The sequence below is a fragment of the Epinephelus fuscoguttatus genome, linkage group LG4 (assembly GCF_011397635.1).
Source record: "Epinephelus fuscoguttatus linkage group LG4, E.fuscoguttatus.final_Chr_v1".
Lineage (NCBI taxonomy): Eukaryota > Metazoa > Chordata > Actinopteri > Perciformes > Serranidae > Epinephelus > Epinephelus fuscoguttatus.
The window spans coordinates 34,770,823-34,791,063 of record NC_064755.1 but is presented as its reverse complement, the minus strand read 5'-3'; the positions used below and the strand labels follow the sequence as shown (position 1 = coordinate 34,791,063).

The following is a 20,241-nucleotide window of genomic DNA, read 5'->3' as shown; positions in this document are numbered from 1 at the left end:
TCCACTGATCACATAGAAAACAAGGACATAGCAGCTCACAGCACAAATCAGTCTGGGAGTCTTACTGAGCTGAGTTATTTTTCCCACTGCACCACTTCATCAGATCTTAGGGTTCCCCCACCTGCCAAATCCCACCTTAACCCCTGCTTACACCAGAATATTTTATTTCTTGACATTAATCTCACCTCTTATTACCCTCTTAAAATCAGCCTCCCTGTGGAGACCTCTGCGAGCACTTAGGCAGTGGGCGGTAGATGCAACTGTAATTAATGAGAAGAGTCTGGAGCAATTATCACTGTTATAGAGTCACTAAGGGATTACTACATTATAACGATGTCTTTTCTCTGTTCTTATGAATGTAGTTTTGATCAACTTTCCTGTGAGGACTTAAGTAAAGACAAATACACACATAATGAGCACCTGATACCAGTTGCACAAAACACCTTAAGTTTTTTACTTACACTTAAGATTTAATTTCTTCTTAGCTGAGGGACTTGTTGCAAAATGATCAAAAATCCATTATTTTACCAGGGGAAGGGTGGTATGACATATTTTTGTAATAGGAGGAAATTAAAAACTTTTGTTCAATCTGACATTGCACCAAAAACAAAAAATAAAGATAATAAAAATAAAAAATAACCAGTGCTGTGCGGTGTGATGGACCCTTATCAGACTGAGATAATAATAGTAGAATAATGTCTTTACCTGTTAGTATGTTAAAAATGTGTTCATATATGTGTTTTTTAACAGATGCAAATTAGTGGTGGGGGGTTAATATTTGATTAAATGGTGACTTTAACTAACTTAAAACATTTTAATAACAAGAATTAAATGTAAAACTCCGTAGGAATTGATCAAAAATTCATCATTTTATGAGAGGAAGGGTGGCATGATTTATTTTTTGTCTGTGTTGCACCAAATAAATAAATAAATAAATAAATAAATAAATAATAATAATAATAATAATGTTGCACCAAAATCAGTGTTGTGGGGTATGACTGACCCTTAATAATAACAGCAGAATAATTGTAATAGTTGAAAATGTGTCAATATATGTGTTTTTAAACAAATGCAAATTAGTGGTGTATGACACAAACTGGAATGTAACGGGTTCATATTTGATTAAATATTGACTTAAACGAATTTAATTTCAAACAATGAAATGAAAACTCTGGAGGACATGATGGGATTTTCAGGAGGTTGTTTTTCTGAGAGGAGCACAGAGGTTAATGACGTCATATACACGTTTAAATTGTGCTAATTTAATTATAACAATGCATCACACATTGTTTGTTGCACGCATGGTTGTATGTAAAATCTGAATCTGACAAGTAGCTGTGGAGGAAAAAGTATATTGAAGTAGAGGATTACAGTCTAAATAAAGTACACGTACTCAAATATATAAATTGAGTAAATGTACTTGATTACTTGGATCTTTTCCCTCCACTGCAGAGATGTAGACTTTAGATGGGAGTCAATGGAGACAGTGTTGTCTCTCTCTGAGCTTTTAGCGGGTGATATTCAAAATAAAGTGACGTGTCATGTAGTGTGCGCCAATGCCAACGGAGGGGGGCGTCTCCAACTATTTTGTTACAAACACGAATCCGGAGTAAGGAGTCTTTTTCCTGGGTATGTAACAGCTGCTTAAACTAAATAATATCAACAGTATCGCTGCTATATGAAGTGAAAGGTGTGTGTATGGAGGGAGGGGGGCGGTTAGTGCTCAGTGGCGCCTTTTGTGTCTTTAAATGAATCGCGGGGGGCTTTTTATGGACGCAGACGACTCAGAGAATAGCCCCAAACACACCGAGATAGATGGCAACATCTGCAGGACGTCATTTTGTCGGCTAGTAAACAGAGTGTCGCTCCGGGCTGAGCTGCTTAACGTGAGGCATCCCGCTGTCTGCGAGTCCCAACATTGTGTCTGCAGCGATGTGTGAGCATGTAACGCTAATGGAGGGGGGAGGGAGTTGTTGTGGTGAGACAGGTTAGACATTTTTACTCCCGACTGCTGAAGTAAACAAAGAATATGATTTGTCAGGAGCGCGGTCGGAGGAAAATGGGGCTGCGTGTTGTTCGGGGAGGGAATGGCGTGGCTCCGCCGTGCCGATGTTTCCACACCGCGACGCCGTAGTTCCCGTTTCGTTTGACTTTGGCATTGTTTAGTAAGGGCAACTGGATCGGCTCCTGTCGTCCTGAAATAAGATGCAGCCCGCCTGTAAGGCCCTGCTTCCCCCCGTGCCTCCACCAGCGCTCATGCAAAAAGCGTCAATCACCAGCTGATGCGTTTTGGTGTCTTTTGTTTGCAGCCTGCAAAAACACACACACACACACACACACACACACGCACGCACACGACGCTGAGTGCAGGGCTGATCCTCCTTCACCGTGTGCACTGTTGTTCGCTGCTGTGGGGGATCTCCACAGCCCCGCAGTGCCGTGTCGTGCAACGCTTTTTGCACAGAAATACTTGTTAAGCTTGCACAATGACTGTGCGGTACGTTTTGGTCACACGTTTGTATCTTTTGCAAAGACGCACAAATTTACGTGGGGGAAGCCAGTCGGGATAGTCGTGGAAAGCTGTGTGTATATATATGTGTGTGTGTGTGTGTGTGTGTGTGTGTGTGTGTGTGTGTGTGTGTGTGGTGCAGCCCACGGTCGCTGCTGAAGCCTCAGCCTGGGCAGGAATGAGGAATCCCGGGCTGGTGTTGCAGCTCCGCCTGTCGTGGGCGATGGTTTATTTTGGAAGTTCCACCTTTTTGGGATTTGTAATGACGGCTGCATGCGGTGATTGGCTGAGGTGTCCACAAAGAGGCGGGACACGAGTGCTAAAGCAGAGTCCCTCCTACAAAGTCACGTGTTACCAAACTCCAGGAAGTAGCTCGTTGTGCCGATAATACGACCAATAGATTGATAGATAGGACTCAATGAATATGTCCAATGGTAGTGACTGGTGTTATGGTGAACTGTGTATTATGGTGTACTGGTATAGTAAGGTGCTTGGTTGAATAAATAACTGTTAAAGTAACTATACAGTGAATCTATATATACACAGATCTGTAATATACACCAGGTTGGATTACCAAGACTGCAAGGCAATAATCTTATGCCCCTGTCCTTTAGAGAGGCCGTGAGTCAAAATCTAGTTTCAAAACCTTTATTATTTTTTGTTTATATCATGCTCACATGGTGCATTATAAAGTTGTTTTATCTGTTTACCAAAAACTTACTGATGTAAGAGTACGACATGCTTTGTGCAAAATACTACGCTGTACTCAACAGGCCTCCAAATAGTTAATTTAAGCCATGAATGAACACACACGCACACACAGAACATAAATACAAAAAAATGAGTCAAACTAATTCTGCTTTTCAAAGTGCAAGTGGGCAGCATTTATTTGGCATTCATTACTGAATGAACAGAGTTGAATAGATGTAATTAATGTCCTTGAAGATATCTGTGTAAAGGAAATAGAAGAGCCTGATGCTTCACTGTCAGATGGAAGAGGGTAATCCTTATACTGTTACTACTGTTATTAATACATGGAAATAGTGTGTGTGTGTTTGTGGAGAAGGCACAGCTATAGAAATAAAATGTCTTTTCTACTCATTTTATTTGGATAGGCACAACACGCTCATGGATGGATTACTGAATGGTCTTGGTGGGCACAGGCCCAGAGGCCCCTCTGTCCTTTACATGCAAAATGTCACTCAAATTTATATGTACAGATGAGGAAGAGACTCAAACTGACCAAAAAAAGGTGCAAAGGAACTGCAAAGAGACACAAAACAACTACAAAAAGACACAAAATGAATACAGAAAAGGGCAAAACAGCCACAAAGACACTCAAAATGACTACAAAGAAACATAAAACAAGCAAAAAGGACATCAAATTAGCTCCAAGAGACACAGAATAACTACAAACAGGTGCAAAACAACCACTAACAGACATGAAATTACTACAAAGAGACATAAAACCACAAAAAGATGCAAAATAGAAACAAAAAAGGAGCCCAAACCACCACAAAGTCTGTGTTTCTTGCTCCTGTGTAGAAAAGTTTGTGGGGCCTTTTGCATGTCTGTGCCCACGATCATAATCCACCCATAAACACAATGTGGTTGCCCCATAATAAAGTGAAACCGTGTATTTTTCCAGTCAAGTTTTGATCCATATAGTAAACGTTTCATACAATGTTGCTTGCCACACATGATCCAAACTTTTTAAAATCATTTTTGTTAATCTAGAAGTCCAAAAAAGTCCCTCAGGAGCATGGTGCAGCTGTGAAGGAGTCTTGCAGGAGTTAACATGTGCAGGATACACAGCTGCAGGAGAAAGAGACAGGTCACTGTTATTAGTTTAAAAAAAGTGCCATTTGAATACACATGTACATTGTTAGAGGTCTTAACTTTACCCCAGATGTTTAACAGTGTACTCATAATACAGGCGGGACTCCTCTCACCGCTGTATTGTCGCGCTTCAACTCAAAATGGGCGTGCATGGTAACTGCGATAAATCTTTGATTGACAGTCCTGATTCACAACCCGGGTTCCTTCGCCCCGCCCCTTGCGTATCCTCACAAAGTTCTGACCAATGGCGGCCGTCGGGAGGCGGGACTATGTCTGAAAACCCCGCCTCCCCCTAGAGCTAACCGAGCGGAGATTGTTTTCCTCTCCGGGGAGATTTTTCACTTTGCAGCCTTTAGCTTGAATTATTTTAAAAACACACGCCACCGATAAGTTGTCTTCAGCACATACGTCACTTTGGTGCCTTCCCCGGCCAGAGGTGTAGCGGTTAACCCACAAATAACGGATTATCAAAGCATCATTCGCGATCTTCGGCTTGCTATTTGGGAGAGGGGTGAGTTCAGCTGAATTCATTCAGCATGCTAACGCAGCTAGCTACATACCTACCGTTAGCAGACGTTTTAAGTACCCCACACCGGGAATCGACGTTTCTCTGCATGTCACTCACTTGTGCCTAGATCCGATATGAGTGCTCTAATAAATCGATAGCTAAATGCTCGCTTCAGATTTAGCAATAGATACCAGATCGTTTAGCTGCATGTGCTTCCCTCCGCTAGCCCCGGACGGCGCTCGGTGTCGGGCTAACGTTACTCAATGTTGTTTACATTAGCTAGCAGCTAACTGGCAGCTCGCAGCAACCTATCGACAAAACAAGTTCTCGGCGTAGTTAGTAGAAAAACCCGCCTTTGAATACTTCAAAGCTGGATAGTTAGCTTAGCAGTTAGCAAGTCAGCTACTTTCCGTGCTTACCTGCTTGAAATGGAGTGTAATTCGCTGCCCTCCTGCGCCACGCTCTAAATGGCGGGCGTGGGGGGAAAGCGTCGTGCTGTAACTCGAGGTCGGTGCTTGTGTTGCCAGGCCATAAAGGGGATGGTGAATCGCTGTTGTGTGCTAACGGTTAGCATGTAGGTAGCAGACACATTTGCCTCTATGTGACTATAACGTCGCTACGAGTGGAGTTGAGGTGTCTATAAATACTGCAGCCTCGCTTTCCGTGGCCGTGTCTGTTTGAGGGAGAATGTAGTTGTAACACGGCTCCATAGTCGGAAGCGTCGCTAGTTAGTTGCTCAGTTTGACACTCGTTGTGCTACTTTTGCTCGACACTCGGGTTTTGAAACGTAATTTCCTCTCCCATGGTCGGTTTTCTTAGCTTTGTGTTTGTTTAACGCTTTTCATTCAGATGCTTATGGAGTTGTTGCTGTCTTGAGGAAGTTGTGAATGGCAGACCGACTCCCACGTTCCCACAGCACCTGTTTGTTACAGCGGTGACGTAGGCTGTCTGTATTTCATTGGCTGCGGAGGCTGCAAGTTTTACATTCAGTGCATGTTAACATTTAGAGAGCACCTCACTTCTCTGACAGCACAAGACAGGCATTGAAGGGAAAATGGCAGCTTTTATTCTTATTAGTGTTAATGCAGTATGCTCCCATTATATATCTCATATAAACCCCAAATTGGGTAAGGTATTGACAGGGGGGTTTGCAAGTTATATCTCAACTCAGATTATTTATAAAGCACATTTAAAAATAACCCACGTTGACCAAAGTGCTGTACAAAAGGGATAAAATGCTAAAAACACAAGAGGCAACATAACTGTCAGATACACAGCTCACACATTTAGAGACACACAGGCGCTTGTCAGGGAAGACCACATCATGGGGACTCAAACGCTGATGAATAAAAGTAGGTTTGGGGGCAGACAACAAAGGCATGATCACCCCTGAGCTAAAGTCTGGAGCATGGGGCCAGGAGCCAGCTGACCTGAGGGACCTGAAGTCCCTAAGTGTGAAGATTTGATTCAACTTAATGCAGAAAACCCGCTTTCAGTGAATGACACTTTTTATAACAATTAGAATGAAATCTTCCTTCGTACATTTGCATTTTGATTAAACAGAGATCTGACTAGCTCCAGGCTGAGATCTCAAATTTTAGTTTTGTTGTCTGTTCCTTGTGCTCGGACTGAGCTGGGAAAAAGGACCTATCGTCTCAATTGGAATAACCACCAAAAAGATTTGAAACTACGCAAATTGTTTTCACAACCTGACTTTAAAGCTCTCATAAACACAAGGATGAATGAGTCGGTTGGGTCTTGTCATTGTGTTTAGGTGTTCTAATGTTTCTACATGTTACTGTATAACTTTTATGTTTTTTTATTGTACGGTTGTTTGGCCATAACTTTTTGTGTGCTGCTGTCTCAGCCAGGTCTCAACGGTACCTACGTGGTAAAATACGGGTTAAATAAAAAATAAATAAAATAAAAATATGAAAAAGAAAATAATGCCATTATCTTTCATGCAAGTTTTCCCCTTTTATCAAGTCAAATTTAACTTCATTAGCCACTGTAGATATTATGTACACAAAAATACACACAATAAAACAACAGAGATGTTCAATATAAGATTCAAGCTGTACATTGCTGTTTCAGGGTGCTCCACCCCTCCCTAACTGTTTACTTTTCCCAAAATACCCTCCTCCAGTCTCCTCATGCATGCACAAAGTTTCCTCATTTTCATACTTTTGCTGCACCATCTGTGCGACAGCCCCTCGGTGACGTAGCTGCTCCTTCGTTACGTATGTACCCCGATGGAGTTTCAGGTTTGAGGCTGACTGGCACATCTCTTGTGTATACAATTCCGGGCATGGTGTTGTTGGCTCGGGACGCCGGCAAGTTCAAACAAAAGTGTAATCAGACTCTGAAGCAGGTCTGCAATGACATGCATGCACTTAGTCTTATGTCAGTGCAACTTTGACCCAGTTTGCGGGGGAACAACACCCTCCCAAAGTATCACACAAAATAAAACTGACATGTGCTATCACAATTTAATAAATCAATACGTTGTATATCGTTGACCTCTATAAACCCTCAGGCGTCGTCGTGCCACTAAAAGCATCGTGTGTTTTATTGGCTATATGGTCGGAGACCATGTAATAATTTCCTTCCCAAGCCAAACAACAGAAGTGGCTCGCTGGCACTGTGTGTGTATCCATAAATTCACAGATGGAAGTAAAAAATTACTGCCATATGCTCCTCAACAAAGTCCTGAATGAAATCAAGAGGCAGATTTAATGGATTCTGATAAGTTGACAGAAACCTGCTTGTATGAAATGTGGTCCATATGCTTTTTATTTGCAGGTCTCTCAGCTCTTACGAGTATGAGTTCATAATGAAGCGGCGACTGGAGGATCAGGAAACGGTTTTTGCGTCCCAGCAGCGGCGCCTCGCTGGCAACGCGGAGGCTTTCCAGCATCGTGTCCTGGCCCCTGCTCCAGCTCCAGCTGTGTATGAGGCCGTGTCTGACAACATGCAGCCCACAGCAGGCGTCCAGTACTCCGTCCCCCAGGGATACCAGGTATACTCTGCTTTGTCCACTGCAGCGTTTTTTGTTTTTTTTTTTAATTTATTTTAGTTTATTTTTTAAAGATGACTTTTAGATTTAAAAGTAGGTCAAGTGCAGCAGTTTCAAGCCACCCATCGCTCATACTGTAACTCAGCCTGTCACTTTAACCCCGTCAGCTTGTGGTGCCTGTCAGAGACTGAAACTCTGTTTTATTTCCTCCTGTAAGCTGTCTCACTTTCTATGAAGATAAATTGCTGTGCACTTTCTGTATGTGGTGATTTAAACGATCCTTTGAAGAGAAGGTTGTCGTGCTATCCACCACATATCTCAACAGATACACAGAAGTTAACAACTCGCCGTCATTGTTATAGGTATCTCTGCTTTCCCAGGTTCCCACCGTGGCCCAAAACAGTGGCGGGCATGGGCACACTCCGAGCCCAGCTGTCCATGGCGGGTCCCACCACCACAGCCCGGCAGTCCAGTCCCATGGGCCCTCAGTGATGTCAGGGCACAGCCATACAGCTGCACCTCAAGCCTCTGCACAGGGCCAGCAGTTTCAGAGGCTCAAGGTTAGTGCACTTGCTTTGTTTTTTAAAGGTTTTCAAAGTTGTGATGCTGCAAAAATCAAAGAGTGTTTATGCCAAGCTAGTCAAAAAATATTTACAGTGAAATGTGTGTATTTTTAGGCCAATAAATGTGTAGTTGATTTGTTGGTTGCTCAAAGTTTGTGCATTTTTTTCTGGTTATTTAAGTGGCCGCTTAACCCTTATCACGAGAAATCAGATTTTTCCCCTTAACCAAAGTTGTATTGAGCCAAGCAGATGGTTTACAGGGAAGCATTTAACCAAACTCATCCTGTTGGAGAGAATTTTAAAAGAACATTTTAATACACAGGTTAATTTATTTATGCTTGTACTGCTTTTTCTTCAGTGTCTGTCAAGATTTTGAAATGCGATGCCGGGGTAAATGGTCACTGTTAATTTGTTGTATGTCAGTTGTAGCTCTTTTACTGTTTGGATGTTTGGTGTTTAATATCAGAAACAGGGCACCGCTGCCAAAAGCGAATGTGTAAAAAAGCAGATTGGCAGCCAGACTGATGAAATTGACTTTCTGTCTTCTCTGTCCCTAAGGTGGAAGATGCTTTGTCTTACTTGGATCAAGTGAAACTGCAGTTTGGCAACCAGCCTCAGGTCTACAATGACTTTCTGGACATAATGAAAGAGTTCAAGTCTCAAAGGTGAGGCCGCTGTTGTGATTTTATAGAAAAACACTGAGTTATTTGGAGGCAAACACAAAGTCGGCCAACTTTATGTTTGAAATGGGGAGTTCTTAGTAGTCCCACCTTGTCAAAAACTCACAGAAGCTGAAGGATAAGGCCACAGATCTCATTGAGATTTCCTTTTTGTTGAATATTTAAGTATATTATTAAAGTATTATCAAACCAGAACGATTCTTTCGTGTCCCAAAAACATGAAAAGTCTTTCACGAATCTTTCAACCTTGAAAAAATCATGACATGTTTTTACCTTCATAAAGATAATTAGTGCACCGACAGTGACCTCATTTGCTGAGGATGACCAGTCCGTTATTTGTGTCACAGATGGCAGCTAAAAGTTGGCATTTGTTCAGAGCAATCTGAAGTTCAAAGGGCACGAGCTGCTCTTAGTTTGGTGAAACTCTTAACACCCCACAATGTTGGCAGCTCTTGAATACACCCTGAGTCACATCCCAGGTATAGCAGGGTGACGGCAGATGCAAAACTGTTGCAGCTGCATCTCTCAGGCTGGGAAGTTTCATGATGATAAAACTGTGACTAAATTATAGAGATACAACTAAGAAGTGGAAGCCATTTTATTTTATTTCTTAAAGTAGTAACCTAAGTCTGAAAGACCTTATAGCATTTGTCTGACTCTAAAACAACTTCGTATGTGAGTACGGCACCAGCAACACATCCACTGCCAGTTCATCATGGACAGTTTTGTTCAGACGACATTTGTCATTCAGCAGTTAGTAGCACCATTGTGCCATGCTGTGAATTGTGCATTTATGGAGTGCATTGTTTTGCTGAGAAGGTTTGTGTGAGTTTGAGAATTTCATCTTTAACCTTTTCCACTCCACTTCTCCCTATTATAGACCCCTTTTCCTCTCATGTGTGGGACAGGGGACCCTGAGGGTGAGGTAGCAGGTCAACAGTATATGCCACACCAAAATGGTATACCTCATCTGGAAGCAGGGAACGTGAAGATTAATTTGAGATGCAGCTCATCAGCGTGTGTCCAGTTTTTCATGTCATAAATATTTAGTAAACAATGTGGGTTTTTCAGGCCCCTATTCAAACTTTGAAAGAGCTGAGAACATTTATGGTGGAAGTATATGAAGGCCACCCCTTTGCTCAGTTGTGTCTCATAAGTTGCAGCAATTTTGGGTTTGTTACCATTTGTTGCGCAGATTTGGTGTGAAATTTAAACATTTTTCACCACTTAAGAACAGAAAAAAATGGTCAGAAATCCTCCCAAAATACCACATGAAGACACTAAGATTTTGAGGAACATCATAGAAAAATCCATGCTTTAATTGGGTATTAAAAACTTCTGACTTCTGTAAGAATTGCGTTTTTGGCAGGTGGGTGGTGAGCACCTCTGTTTTGAAAACTGCTCAGAAACCCCCTTATTTTAAATATACCTACTAAAGCCTTACAACCTCTGAATGTACGAGGTCTCGAGTTTGTGGATGCAAAGTTTCATGAGGAGGCGATTATCCTAGAGGTCACTTTAGGTCATTTTATATCGTGAGGTCAGGTTTAAAAATAAATGGTCTTACTACAATGAAATGGCTGCTATGTGAACTTATGTCATCACACACAAATACATTTGGGCTCATTGAATCCACAAGAGTCTCAATTTTTCAGTCATACCCAATTAGGCGAAATTAAGACATATGTAGTGCATGCTAAAAAAATGGCATGTTTTTTTGCTCAAAACTGCACGTGACAAGCATAAAGTAGGCACGTCTGTAAAGGAGAGACTCGTAGGTATCCAGAGAATCATTTTCATTCAGATATTTTGAGGTGAAAGGTCAAGGGACTCTTGTGAAATGGCCCTCGCCAAAATTTAGCCTAACTTTGGAGAGTTATTTACCCCTTCTCAACAAGCTAGCATGACATGGTTGGTACCACTGGATTCATATGATACCAGTATGTTCACTAGTTTTAACTCAGCTGATGAGTCAGAGTTACTGACATTCATGGGGCTACTATTTTTGCATTATTAAAAAAATGCTTGTTTAAAATAGTTACACTTAAATTACAGAAGTGATTGGCAGGATGACACTCATGGTAGCTTTGATTTAATTCTGTCTTTTGTTTGTATTTTGCAGTATTGACACCCCTGGGGTCATCAGCAGAGTGTCGCAGCTATTCAAAGGTCACCCTGACCTCATCATGGGCTTCAACACCTTCCTGCCGCCTGGCTACAAGATCGAGGTCCAGACCAACGATCTGGTCAACGTGACCACGCCTGGTCAGATCCACCACATCACCCCGCACGGCATTTCAGTCCAGAACATCCCCATAACAGGAGCAGCTACCCAACATCCGCCCCAGCTCCCGTCTGCTGCAACCACCACCGCCCCGCCCCTTCTGACGCAGCCCACCCAAGCTAAGATGAGCAAGGTGAGTAATTCAGAGTGGGAAGTGACTCATGAACACCAGCAGAGTCTCACAAAGGCAAATATACTGTTATTCCCATCTTCTGAAACCCAAAATGTCATGGCCTTTTTCAGCCTCTTCAGCCCCAGGCGTTGACACCGAGCAGTCAGAGCAATCCGTCCATCCCTGCCTACACCTCCCCTCGCTCCCCGCCCATGCAGCTCCACCCGCCACTCAGCGGGACCCCCACTGGGCCACCCATGCAGAACAACCAGCCTGTGGAGTTCAACCACGCCATCAACTACGTCAACAAGATCAAGAACCGCTTCCAGGGCCAGCCCGACATCTACAAAGCCTTCCTGGAGATTCTCCACACATACCAGGTCAGATCGCAACGGAAACCTCAGTGATACTTCATTTCATATAGAGTAGTTTTTAGGCTTAAAAAGATTTAATTCTTTAGTTGCTGAAAACTCAGTCTCTAATTTTCTGCCACTAGGGGTCTCTCAATCAAAACAGTCACAAAAGATGGAGCAATGCCGCCATTGCAGTTAGTCTTCCTAGTTAGGATTTCGTCAGTGTTCATTGTTCAGGAGGTTTTTACCAGGAGCCAAATTATCCACAGTGGTCTCCTCCTCTCCAAATAAACAGATCTGGTGATTAAAACTGGGGAACTCACAGAATAAAGACGTTAAAAATCAGTGTTTCTCTGATGCTGTTTGGCTTGTGCAGAGGTGCCCAACAGCCATGCACCTGCTAATTTGCACTCACCTTTTTTCTCTGATAACTTAAGATCCAGACATTGAGGGGGTTGTAAAGACAACCGGCAGACAGCCACAAACACTTTCAGTATGGTACCTATGGAACCAACAGTAACCCTTCAGACATGGTACCTAGACCCTAGAGTTTCCACTGCAAACAGCACTCTTAAATGTGGGCGGGGCTGTTGTCACTCACTGCTGCATCCAGCACTCACTGTATTTCCTCATCACCAGTGACACAAAGGAAAGTCTGCACTTTGTTTATCGTCCACAGAACGAGGCTGCACGCCGACATTTTCAGAACAAAATAAAACAGGCTGCAGTGAGAGTCTCTCTCCATGGGATATTTGAAAATAGCAGGTTTGTGTATTTAGTCCTTCTCAGGCAAGCTCAACCGGCCGTAGTCCACAGGAACAACACTCAGCAACGCTTTTTTTTTTCTCCAAGTGAGGATTAGAGTATATGCAGTTCACAAAACCTGGTTGAAATGAATATATATGTTTATAAAGCTTGAAGATCCACTCATTAATAAAAGTGTATTTCATCCAAGAGAGACATTAAAAACTGTTGAAAAAGTCGCTGGCAGTCGGCCCAGTGATTTAAGTTATTTTTTCTCAGACTCCAGTTGCTGTGAGAGGCAGCAAAACATCCTTTCATTTTATAGTTACAGTTTACTAATAAAACTCTCCACGGTATGAACAGTGGTTACATGAGCCTCAAAACCAGCCACAACTCAGCCCTGAGCAGAGTGACAATCCTCTGTTGACCAATCAACAGACTGCAGTGTTCACAGCTCCACCTTTTAGTACCAGATCTGTGTGCTAGGTACCCCAACAGAGGGGGGACCAAAACTGGGGACGGTACGGAACAGTTCCATTGGTACCATCCACGACTTTTCACAGTGGAAAAGGAAAAAATGCACATCAGACTGAACTTTACTGTACCGTACTGCTCGGTGGAAATGGGGCGCATGACGCCTTTGACAGGCGACGGTGACCACATAACACGGACCTTGTCCTTGATTAAAATAACAGATTTCTTTGGGTTTGAACATTGTTGGAAACGTTTGTGATAATGTAAGTGCACAACTCAACAAAAAATATGTGTTGTTTTCAGACACTGTAATGCAAAGAAGTTCCATATTATATCTTTAATCTCTGAATACGTCATATATACAGAGAGACATACCAGATCTCAGACTCTGACCCAGTGTTTCTTTCTGATCCAAGAACACAAGCTGATTTTAGCAGAAAACACAGTATATTGAGCTGCACTAACATCATATGCCAACAAGAATCTGAAAGACTTTCTGTGAAAAGCCTGAAATTCTGTGAAGAATCTGTGGAAAAATCAAATTAGTGTGGACTTCCTGTTTAAGACAGGACCCTGCTTGACTTCATCTTAGTAATGAAACTGTTTCCAGTTGCTCTTTCAGTAACGTAACCTTCTCCAAAGTGAGCTCAACTGCTTTGGCTTTGTTTGGCCCTGCGGGAGAGCCAACGCAGCGACAAGCTCGACCCTATTTTTCAGAAATGTCACCCTTTTCATCCCACTGGAGTTTACAGGCCTGGAATAATAAAAACTAGAAGTGCATTTTGAAATTGGTGGAGGCCATTGTGACCTCTCATATCACTCCAGGTTTCAGCAGTTACTTCACAGTGATCTTGTGTCTGTCTGTTACAGAAGGAGCAGCGTAACGCTAAGGAGGCTGGTGGGAACTACACACCTGCTCTGACAGAGCAGGAGGTGTACGCTCAGGTGGCCAGGCTCTTCAAGAACCAAGAGGACCTGCTCTCGGAGTTTGGGCAATTTCTTCCTGATGCCAACAGTTCAGTGGTGAGCAGAGACCCTCGTTATCATAGTCAAAGAGTGTCTTATTTAGTTTGCACCAGTTAAAGTGTCAACATTCAACCTTGATCCTAACAATAACCAGCTGGAATAATCCTGTTGTACTTCAGGAGATCCAGAGTTGTTCCCTTGTCTTGATTAGCACTGTGTCTTCTCCATAGCTGTTAAATAAGACCACAGCCGAGAAGGCAGAGTCCGTACGGAACGACCACGGCGGTACAGCCAAAAAGCTGCAGCTCAACAACAAACAGAGGCCCAATCAGAATGGCTGCCAGATCCGTCGCCATCCAACTCCAGGGTCCACACCCCCGGTCAAGGTACACACACATGCATCCTCACATACTGCTGAAGCTTTAGTCGACTCCTGCTTCCTTCTTCTTCCCCATCTGTTTTTGTAATGATTGCACTGATGTCCTCTCATCTGCCGTTTTGGAACAGAAGAAGCCCAAGTTACTGAATCTGAAAGATTCCTCAGTGGCGGAGGCCAGCAAGCATGGAGTCGGGACAGAATCTCTGTTCTTTGAGAAGGTGCGTTTTTAGTATGCTGTGTTTTGTCTCTGTTTGTTTGTGTGTAAAGCAAACAGCCATTAAATGAAAGGATAAGAACACCGGATGTGAAAGAAGAAAAACAATCACTAAGTTACGCAGATAGAATTTTAAATCACAGCTAAAGCTTGGGAAGCAAAGCAGAGGTTTTAAGGTGTATTAGCAAGAATTTCACTGAACCTTAAAATGGGATAAAAAAAAGGTGCGTCTGCATATTATTGCACATAAGATAAGTTATTGCACTCAAGAATAAGAACTTCAGTTCAAACTTTAGTATGGTGATGACTTTGGGGCAAGAGCGCTGAGCTGCTACATGTACATGCACCGCCATCATCCTTAGCATACAGCAGCAGAGTCACAGCTCAGTGTAGCAGGAGTCAGATACTTAGCATGGGACAAGAGTTAGAAGTGTTGACTTAGAAGATGATGGTAGAGGTTTCGGTGTCAAAGCAACAGGCAAAAGCACCTGTGTGGCAATATCCTGACGACATTAATGAAGGAAAAAGGGTTATTTACACCGCTAAGAAGTCGCCTGCAGCTCTTCATGTGGCTGCTCCTTCTTGTTAGATGACTCCCTACAATATTTTAAATTGATCTGTTGTCAACAAATACCAAAAATGACCGTTGCTTTGTAGATGCATTTTTGATGAATGATTAGATAGCAGTCGTGCTATTATTACTGACAAACACATTGCATTTGCTGTGACAACTTTCTAATCAAAGTCAGCTTGTGTTTTGCCGGTTAAATTCTTTAATGCAAATCTGCAGCAGTAGGAAATGTTCAGTTTGCATTAGCACTCTACAGACATTGACAGATACTGAGCTTCATCAACGAATATCTCTCCTTGTAAAATTTCTGGTGTATTCAACATCACCTTGAGTTCATGAGAAAATTTCCTCACCGCAACATCCCAACTTTATTTAGGGAAAACTTTCTCTGTCACACACTGTCCTTACATTTTTTTCTCACCTCAGGTGCGCAAAGCCTTGCGAAGTGCAGAGGCCTACGACAACTTCCTGCGGTGTCTGGTCATTTTTAATCAGGAGGTGATCTCCAGGGCTGAACTAGTACAGCTGGTGCTGCCCTTTTTAGGGTGAGTACTCACTCAGTGTCATCTCACCTGGCAAATATCATACTTTTTTCCCCACAAGTGTTCTGCATATCTATCGTACATGTTTCTAACACTGAATTATGTTGCACAGAAAATTCCCCGAGCTGTTCAACTGGTTTAAGAACTTCCTGGGATATCGGGAAATGTCTCACATCGAAACATACCCCAAGGAACGGGCCACCGAGGGCATCGCCATGGAGATTGATTATGCTTCCTGTAAGAGACTCGGCTCCAGTTACAGAGCTCTGCCCAAAAGCTACCAACAGCCCAAATGCACCGGCAGAACTCCACTTTGTAAAGAGGCAAGTAAAGTTTAGAGCAGTGGTTCCCAACTGGTGGGTCACAGTCCAAAAGTAGGTCGCGGATACATTCTGAATGGACTGCAAGTGACTTTGAAACACATTCAGTTTGTAAAAAACATTATTTGGTGAATTTACAGCACAGAACTGCATTTTTAAGTGCTGTACCTGCTGTAGAGTGAATGACTAACGGACAATTAATTGACAGACAGCAAACTGGCTTGATGACACAGTAAAGTGAGAGTATGACACTGAATGTATTAAACTATGAGGGCCTTAAACTGATGACTAAGGATAAATCTGGACCCCGTGGCTAAACCAGTTGTGAACCACTGGTTTAGAGAGAACCAATTTACGTTAATTCAGTCTGTGACAAGTTTAGTACCTAAGAGCGCATCTGAGTGAGAACACTGGGTTTAGACAGGAAGTGGAAATTTGGGAAGCCGACCGAGCACTGTGAAGCTCCATGGTTGGCTTCCTGGCACAGCTGAGCTCCTCAGAGCTGATTCAATCAAACTCAAATTTGTTTGCCTCATAAGTGCAGGTGTGAACACAGCAATCACACTCAGGTGTGCACCGAAACAACCGGACTGAGACCTTCTTGAAGAGGTAGTCTCAGTCCGGTTGTAAACGAACTCTGGTGCGGTTTGTTTGTGGTGAGAACGTGTTCCGACCTGGATCTGAACCAACTGCAGTCACATGACACATTGTTTGGGTTAAACATGAGCATGTTACAGTCCTGGAGGATTATTAATGTGCACCTCCTCCTGTACTGCCTTAATATGCACATTCAGCACATCCAATGCATCAAAACATTGTTTTCTAGTTGGAGCCGCGCCTCGTTTTCAAACTGTATGGTTTGACTAAAATGAACAATGACAGCAATATAGTCCACGATGAGCAGCGCTAAAATCAACCTGCGTAGTTGTCCCTCCATTGTGACATTACAAAGTGTCACATTTATCTTGCAAGTGTACTCTTCTTCAGCGTTTGGTTTACTTCCTGGATTTTTCTCACATGGAAATTCTGAGCAATCAAGAGCAGCTTTCTCACACAAGGCATTTGATCTGGTCCACTTGTAAATGCTGCCGTGAGAACACGAACCAACTCTAGGCAATTATGCAACTTTGGAACAAAATGAGTCCCTGATTCAGACCAAAGCAAGACAGCTCTAGGTCTGAAAGCAGCCTTCATCTGTTTAGATCAATAAGTGTGTCAGTGTTACATATTCATCGACATCATTTGACTCAAACTCCACATTAAAAAAAGAGGGTGGACCTTTAAATATGACTGTTTGTTTCTGCCTTGTCCAGGTCTTAAATGACACCTGGGTCTCCTTCCCCTCCTGGTCTGAGGACTCCACATTTGTCAGCTCCAAGAAGACTCAGTATGAGGAGCACATCTACAGATGTGAGGACGAACGCTTTGAGGTGAGCAGGAACATTAAACATTGATGTCACCACAGCGGTCAAGAATTATATTATTCCAGTAGATGTTCTGTTTTCTCGTCCAGGACTTTTTTTTCTTTCTCGTGTTTGTTTTAAAACATCTCTGAACAAACACTTTTGAATTACTACTGCGAATTTGCTCAGTGATATTGTACTGTATGAGCTTTTAAATTAAAGATGAAGGGCACGCACACACAGCATCGGATATTAAAACCGCTGTGTTTCCTCGCCCACAGTTGGATGTAGTTCTGGAGACAAACCTGGCTACCATCAGAGTCCTGGAGACGGTACAGAGGAAGTTGTCCCGCATGTCAGCGGAGGAGCAGGCCAAGTTCCGCTTGGACAACACGCTGGGTGGCTCATCGGAGGTCATACACCGCAAGGCCATCCAGAGGATATACGGAGACAAGGCGCCTGACATAATAGACGGCCTGAAGAAAAACCCCGCTGTGTCTGTCCCCATCGTGTTGAAGAGGTGGGAGTCGAACCTGAATTATGTTTATTAATTTCCTTTTTAATCATCTGATCTGTGTACCTGGAAACAGAAGCTGGTTTTTAATCAAAGGATTGTTTTTAACTGGAGCTCTGTCATGTAGTTTTTGATATGGTGAAGAATCAGTGAGGTGCACACATATGCAAACACAGACGTGTACAGTTCACAAGCTCTCTGTTTACACAGCTCAGTGAATGTGTGTACACCAGCTTCTTTTGGGGCCAGACTGAGGCTATGAACCAGAGCTTATAAACCCACTAATCCACACAGGGGAGGAAAAGCCAATATGATGTTGGAGTGGTGGATTTAAAAATGGCTCCTGAGATTTAACGTGTACTTTTATAGACTCCGTTCTCTGTTGCTGCGAAAGGATTCGAAAAGAAGCCATTCCTGTTACAGTATCTCAGATCAGTACTCCTGTGTGAAACGCATAAATGTTGCAACAGATGTTTGTGTCTCGTGAAGATGTGAAGTAACAAAAGTGACACTGAACGCTTTGATACCTGTGCTGCAGATTTTGGTTTAAAATGTTCTTTAGAGATTGTGTGTTTGTATATCACATAGTTGACTTCGCTCTCTTCTAACCAGATTAAAGACCAAGGAGGAAGAGTGGCGGGAAGCCCAGCGAGGCTTCAACAAGATCTGGAGGGAGCAGAACGAGAAGTATTACCTCAAGTCTCTCGACCATCAAGGCATCAACTTCAAACAGAATGACACCAAAGTGCTTCGATCCAAGTCCCTGCTGAATGAAATCGAAAGCATTTATGATGAGGTAAGTTTCTTTCCTCTGAACCTCAGTATGTTTCTGTTTTTATATATGAACATAAACAGCTTTGGGAAACTGTATCTCAAGAAAACCAAACAGTTCTGCTGCTGCTCATGGCTGATAACAACTACGATATCTGATATTTTACATTTTTGTGTTTTAAAAAGCAATGTACAGCCTGTAGATTATGTACAGCTGAGGGTAATCAATCTGACATCACTATTGTTAACACAACAAAAACAAAGAACAGTTCCTACTCTTCATACCTGCCAACATTAGGCTGTGAAAAAGAGAGATTTTCTGGGGTATTGTCAAATGGCCGACCTTCAACACCCCTGCCCCCATATAACCCTACACTACAGATGAACATAATTAATACAAAGATGTGAAAGTAAAATGACTTTTTATCAGTATTAAATTTATACTTAACAGTTAAGAGAGAGGGAGATATTGAAGCCCAGTGTTACTGTGTGATTCTCTGGTGTATCAGTTAGGTGTATAAACTACACTGCAGAGTGGAGTCTCTACTAACAGAGACAAATACTGATTTTATTACAGACTTTTTGTTCTTAAACTATTTTCTTTATTATACAAATACACACAGTTTGTCACAGAGCTGCATAATATGGAAAAAAAATATTACGAATGTTTTTTCCATATTGATTTATATAGATATTTATTGCGATATAGGCTTATAATTTGATAATGCTGCCAGTTTGTAGTATCCTGATAATGACTGAAGCCTACAGAAAGCATAGGGTTTATAAATTAAACTTAGGAATATAATGTATTAACATATAAAATGGAACAACATAAGCATTAGTTATAGAAACTTGGCTTGGTTTAGAATATATTTTGTGATATTAAAAAAAAAAAAGATTGAATAACATCTAAATGTAAACGTTGAGCTTCGCAAACATGCTTTATTTGTCTTGGCAAAACAATAAAAGTGAGCTTGTCTTGTATCTTATGAAAATAATAGTGTGGTTGCTGTAATGGTACCTTTAAGGCTAAAGTATACTTGCTGCACAAAACGCGTGCACGTGCAGTTTTCGTGCACGTTTGGCTGCCATTTTGTGGTTTTTTGGCACATAGACCGCACACTTTGCTGCGAGGTAGCGTGATGCATACGCGAGATGCACTATTGACATGAACACTAGAGGCGCTCGTGTGAAGTATACCTAGAGACTGTGAACGTGAGGTCGGAGGTGGACTGGTGAAAAGGATATAATGGAATGAAAGATGTAGGAGCAAGGTAGACCCAGAAGTAATGCAACGTAAACGGATGCCAGCCACTGTAAAACTTCAAAGAAGAAGAATTCCCTGTGCTTTTCCTCATCGATTGCTTGCATGGGTAAAACAAGGGAAACAAACTCCCCATGTGATTGGTTAAGGGGCCGCACATACCATCTCCGATGGCAGCGGAGACAACGCCTTTTCCTCTTCCGAGATCTTAACAG

At 42.4% G+C, this 20,241-nt stretch overlaps 1 protein-coding gene and 1 long non-coding RNA gene across 5 annotated transcripts in view; one reads left to right on the top strand and one right to left on the bottom strand.

Moving 5' to 3' along the window:
* The first annotated feature begins 1,574 nt into the window (after nucleotides 1–1,574).
* sin3aa (SIN3 transcription regulator family member Aa) overlaps nucleotides 1,575–20,241 on the top strand; it is a 31,638-nt gene continuing 12,971 nt past the window's right edge. Inside the window, exons 1-14 of one of the 4 annotated variants that reach the window (XM_049573555.1) lie at nucleotides 1,575–1,629; nucleotides 7,659–7,875; nucleotides 8,235–8,432; nucleotides 8,994–9,100; nucleotides 11,238–11,532; nucleotides 11,643–11,891; nucleotides 13,953–14,105; nucleotides 14,279–14,434; nucleotides 14,556–14,645; nucleotides 15,639–15,757; nucleotides 15,867–16,077; nucleotides 17,388–17,504; nucleotides 17,759–17,997; nucleotides 18,604–18,787. In XM_049573555.1, the coding sequence (XP_049429512.1) occupies nucleotides 7,690–7,875; nucleotides 8,235–8,432; nucleotides 8,994–9,100; nucleotides 11,238–11,532; nucleotides 11,643–11,891; nucleotides 13,953–14,105; nucleotides 14,279–14,434; nucleotides 14,556–14,645; nucleotides 15,639–15,757; nucleotides 15,867–16,077; nucleotides 17,388–17,504; nucleotides 17,759–17,997; nucleotides 18,604–18,787 (2,304 nt within the window). In that variant the 5' untranslated portion in view covers nucleotides 1,575–1,629; nucleotides 7,659–7,689. Of the gene's footprint in view, nucleotides 1,630–4,532; nucleotides 4,860–7,658; nucleotides 7,876–8,234; nucleotides 8,433–8,993; nucleotides 9,101–11,237; nucleotides 11,533–11,642; nucleotides 11,892–13,952; nucleotides 14,106–14,278; nucleotides 14,435–14,555; nucleotides 14,646–15,638; nucleotides 15,758–15,866; nucleotides 16,078–17,387; nucleotides 17,505–17,758; nucleotides 17,998–18,603; nucleotides 18,788–20,241 lie in introns of those variants that run through there. The other 3 variants (XM_049573556.1, XM_049573553.1, XM_049573557.1) reach the window with 3 other exon arrangements.
* LOC125887066 (uncharacterized) lies at nucleotides 3,598–7,185 on the bottom strand. The gene is made up of 2 exons (XR_007449118.1): nucleotides 5,276–7,185; nucleotides 3,598–4,324 (listed from the first exon to the last, which is right to left on the bottom strand). It is a non-coding gene; the product is annotated as an uncharacterized LOC125887066 (long non-coding RNA).